Consider the following 4,521-nt stretch of genomic DNA (forward strand, 5'->3'; position numbering starts at 1 on the left):
TGCGTCATGGTGGAAGTGGTGAGTGGGTGGTGAAAAAACGTGGCGACGACGGGAAAAGTTGGTGGGAAAGAGCGCAAGCTACAAGAAAACATGGTGGGAAGGGGCACATGACAGTTGGGTAGGTGGCATCTACCATTAATTGACCCGCTTCCCGATGCCATGGTCGTCTGCCCATCCATGTCATTGGCAATGGAACACGCTTCAAAGCAACACCCCATTGCCTTCAAACATGGTGACTCGGGAGCTCGATATGAAGCGTCCTCCATAAATTAGGACAATCCGGAATTGATTAGCGGCTCTGCTAGAGTAGAATGTTCGTCCAAAATCATCATAATAACACTTATTATTATGACCGAGCCTATATAATGACTGCTAAAGTTGCTATTATCGATGGCTGTCAGAGCAGAGCAGAGGGTCCACGAGTTGATGATGTCAATTTTTTTCTTGCTCGTCGTAAACTCTCTATGCCTTTCAGTTCACTCGCATCTTCTTTCTCTGTGTGTGGTTCAGTGATGTATTTTTTCGTGAAAAGAGGTAGGGAATGCCTTTCAGTCTTTGCATCGAGTGATGCACGTAGCCTTTTATTTATTATTTCAAAGTCCATATTCTGATCACAATAACTGTTACCCATGGTTGTCCCTGGGGGAATTAATTTTTTTACAAGAAAAATGAGCCTCATGCATGGCAATTTCTGCCAGGAGCCCGGCAACCAAATCGGTGGAACAAATCTCGAGAGACCCAGTCCCATCCATTGCAGCTAAAGACCGTGGTCGTTCAGTCCTCCTCCTTGCATGAAAAAGTCAAGCAAGAAGGAAAGCATATTATCACCGCATATCACTTTCTTGTGAAATGCAAACTTCCTCCAAAAGTCACAGCCTTTAGGGCAAGGCGCCCAAAAAGGGCATGAACCAGAGAATCAAGATATTGCCGTCTCTTTAATTCTCAAAAGAAAGAACACTTGCCACGGAGCTACTTTTACACAAGAGCAGGTTAACCGAGGGAGGTAAAATTACTGTGGTTACTGGTGCCAAAACTGGTCCACTGTCTCAGTCGTTCTTCTGTTCCTTGGAGTGCATGCGGCCACAAGCTGCAGATATTTCCCGATCCGACATCCAGCATGGACCCATGGCAGCCATTAGACTATCGGGAGGGCACTAGCTTGGCCCGTGACAACGTGCAAACAGTCCAGCCTACTGTGCCATCTTGTCAGCTCAGATTCGCTGCCTCAAATAGACGGGGAAAAGGAAGGGAAGGTAAGAAAAAATCTACCCCGGATTCCAAAAACAAGCTTTCCGCGTTCGACGGTGCGTGCAGTGCAGACATAAAACATTCCATTTCGATGCGCGCACGAATTCCAAAACTCAAATCTTTCCATGCACCCAAGGCCACGTCTACGTGCACCAAAGGGAAGGGCAAACAACAAATCCATAGATTCCATTGTACGTAGTGCCCCACTGCTAATGCTAAGACGATCACGAATCCATCGACAACTCGATCTTACCCTCACATGCACACCTCCCCTGCCCTGCCCAGTCGCTCTCCTAACAATTCTCTCTTCATTCACGAGCCGCTTCCGACCGTCGCTAATCCGCCGCACAAGAGAGTTAATCGCGGCTGGGTTGCCTCGTGATCGATTCGTCGGTCGGTGGTATAAATCCGCCGGAGGAAAGGTGGCCTTGCTTTCCCTTTCCTTCTCTTCTCTTTGTGGAAGAAGATGCTGCTCTTGTGCAAGAGCTCCGTGCTCACCGTCCTGCTCCTCCACGCTCTCTCGCTGTCCGCCTCGGCGCTCGCCGTCGGGCTCGCGCGGCGCCACCGGCGCGACGTTCTGCCCGGCCCCAAGGGCTGCGACGTCTTCAGCGGCAGCTGGGTCCGCGACGACGGCTCCGCGGCGGAGGCAGCCTACACCGGGTACAAGTGCCCGGTCATAGACGCGGAGTTCAACTGCCAGCTCTACGGCCGCCCGGACTCCGAGTACCTCCGGTACCGCTGGAAGCCGGCCAGGTGCGAGCTACCCAGGTACGTGCGTATGTATACGTCACTGTACATAAACTGCGCCATGGGCGTACATGACATGCATGCTGCAGAGATGTGGTGGTACGTACGTCTTGGTGACATGAGTAGCGCTGTACGTAGGTTTGACGGCGCGGACTTTTTGACGCGGATGAAGGGGAAGACGGTGATGTTCGTGGGGGACTCGCTGGGCCGTAACCAGTGGGAGTCGCTCGTCTGCCTGCTGCACGCCGCCGCGCCGCAGTCGCCGTCGCAGCTCGTCTCCGCCGACCCTCTCCACACCTACAAGTTCATGGTACGTACGTGTGCAATCCATGCACCTACACGCGCTCGATATTCTTCTTGTTGGGGAAATTTGGGCGAATTTACTAATACCAGCCCGGCAGGAGTACGAGCTGGTGGTGTCTTTCTACCGCGCGCCGTACCTGGTGGACATCGACGTGGTGCAGGGGAAACGGGTCCTGATGCTGGACGACATCGCCGAGAACGCCCAGGCGTGGCGCGGCGCCGACGTGCTCTCCTTCAACTCCGGCCACTGGTGGACGCACACCGGCGCGCTCCAGGGGTACGTACGCCCGCCCAGTTTCTTTCTCTCCAGTTTAGCTTCGTTTACCGAGTGCACCTGCTAAAATTGTTTGCAGGTGGGATTACATGGGGGAGGGCGGGCGGTACTCGGAGGACATGGATCGGATGGTGGCGTTCCAGCGCGGGATGACCACATGGGCCAACTGGGTGGACCTCAACGTCGACCCGGCCAAGACCCGTGTCTTCTTCCAGTCCATGTCGCCCACCCACTACAGGTACTAACTTAACTCCTCTGCACTGCACCGATCTCAGTAATCACACATGGCTCACACCCTGTATTACACTGTATACTAGAGTACTTTTAACGCGAGTTTTTTGTATGGCTTGGGCTCGAGCAGCTCCAAGGAGTGGCCCAACCCGGTGTCCAAGAACTGCTACGGGGAGACGGTCCCATTGACTGGGCTCAACTCCACGGCGCAGCCGATGGGCCAGGAGCAGGTGACGAAAACGGTGTTGCAGGGCATGAAAAGCCCGGTCCGTTTGCTCGACATCACGGCGCTGTCGGCGCTGCGGAAGGACGCGCACCCGTCGGTTTACAGCGGAGACTTCTCGCCGGCGCAGCGCGGCAACCCGGCCGGCTCCGCCGACTGCAGCCACTGGTGCCTCCCGGGCCTACCGGACACCTGGAACCAGCTCTTCTACACCTTGCTCTTCTACCAATAGCAACCGTACTGGACTATTACTGCATTTGGCCAGCTGCTGCAGATGCAGTGTTGGTATTAATTATTTTCCTCTGATTTTCGCTGTGGATGCGTTATGTGAGCGGTATAGGGAGACATGATTGATGTGGATGTACATTGATCTTTGAATGCCAAACAACAGCGCACACATTGATTACTAATAGCAAACATGCTCATGTGTTGCAACGATAGAGAAAATTGACGTGTGCTTAAAATTCATGAGAATTGTATATGCAAACAAAACGCTTCATACCCATGCTACATAGGAATCACAATTATTGGTATGGAATCAAAATTACAGTTGTGTATCGACTAAATTGCATTTTATGTCAAATAATATATGTTATGAAACATATAGACATCACTACCTTATATCCATAGACCGCAATCCAACATGCATCTAGGAAATGTCCTCGCGTCCCTCGTGTCGCCCTCGCCCTGGGCGACTCGGGGGCTCTCCAACCCTAGGCGCCGCCGCCGCCGCCCTCTCCTCCTCTCCTCCTCGCGCCGCCGCCGGATGACGCCCCCGGGTGAAACCCGCGTGGCATATGGCGGCGGCGGGGGGACTCCCTCTCCCGGCTCCCCTTCCTCCGCGAGCGGCGGATCTAGGCGGCAGGCGGCGGTGTCCTGCGGCGCTCGCGGTTTGGCGCGAGGTGGCAGGCCTCGGCGAGCGGTGGTGGGACGCGCGGCGCGTGGCGGCGGGCCTCGGCAGGCGGTGGCGGCTGTGCGCGGGGCTGACTCCGGGGCGGCGGCGCGGGCACGGATCCATCGCGGATTTGGTCTGTGGGCGTGGGCGCGGCCTCCCATGCTCGGCCGACGGGTCTCGGCGGGGGGGCTTCTCCTTACTGAGATCTGGCAGCGGGATCATCCAGATCCCGGCAAGGATGGTGGCGACCCGTGCACGAGAGATGAAGGTCTTCGATCAGATCTGGGTGAAAACCTGCTTTTGGCTATTGCCAAGGCCGGCGATGGCGACGCTGTCTGCACCGTTTCCTTCCTGAAGGCATCGTCGTGGAGAAGTTTAAGGCCACTCTCTGCTACCTCCGGGGGAAACCCTAAATCAATAGATCGGATGACGGCGGCTCTCTGGTGTCGTTTCCCCCCTGGGGGCGTCATTCTTGGAGGTGCACACGGGCTCGAGAGACTAGAGGACGGCGACTTTGGTGGAGCGGTGCTTCATCTTGCACATTGATGGCGGCGGATCTCGGCGGCGTGGCGCTGTGGAGACTCAGCGTCTGATGCGCGG

At 55.4% G+C, this 4,521-nt stretch overlaps 1 protein-coding gene across 1 annotated transcript; it reads left to right on the forward strand.

Moving 5' to 3' along the window:
- The first annotated feature begins 1,487 nt into the window (after positions 1-1,487).
- LOC119285398 (protein PMR5-like) lies at positions 1,488-3,436 on the forward strand. The gene is made up of 5 exons (XM_037564667.1): positions 1,488-2,016; positions 2,134-2,305; positions 2,397-2,575; positions 2,652-2,810; positions 2,934-3,436. Exons 1-5 carry the CDS (start codon positions 1,715-1,717, stop codon positions 3,256-3,258), a joined length of 1,137 nt encoding a protein of 378 aa, XP_037420564.1. The 5' UTR covers positions 1,488-1,714; the 3' UTR covers positions 3,259-3,436.
- Positions 3,437-4,521: the final 1,085 nt, after the last annotated feature.

This window comes from Triticum dicoccoides, chromosome 4A, assembly GCF_002162155.2.
Source record: "Triticum dicoccoides isolate Atlit2015 ecotype Zavitan chromosome 4A, WEW_v2.0, whole genome shotgun sequence".
NCBI lineage: Eukaryota > Viridiplantae > Streptophyta > Magnoliopsida > Poales > Poaceae > Triticum > Triticum dicoccoides.

What these genes read in the sequence shown, in the direction of transcription:
- LOC119285398 (XM_037564667.1), top strand. Translation starts at nt 1,715, where the DNA reads ATGCTGCTCTTGTGCAAGAGCTCCGTGCTCACCGTCCTGCTCCTCCAC. An exon ending in GCCAGGTGCGAGCTACCCAG is followed by an intron (nt 2,017 to 2,133) that starts GTACGTGCGTAT and finishes CGCTGTACGTAG; the next exon opens with GTTTGACGGCGCGGACTTTT. An exon ending in TCCACACCTACAAGTTCATG is followed by an intron (nt 2,306 to 2,396) that starts GTACGTACGTGT and finishes CCAGCCCGGCAG; the next exon opens with GAGTACGAGCTGGTGGTGTC.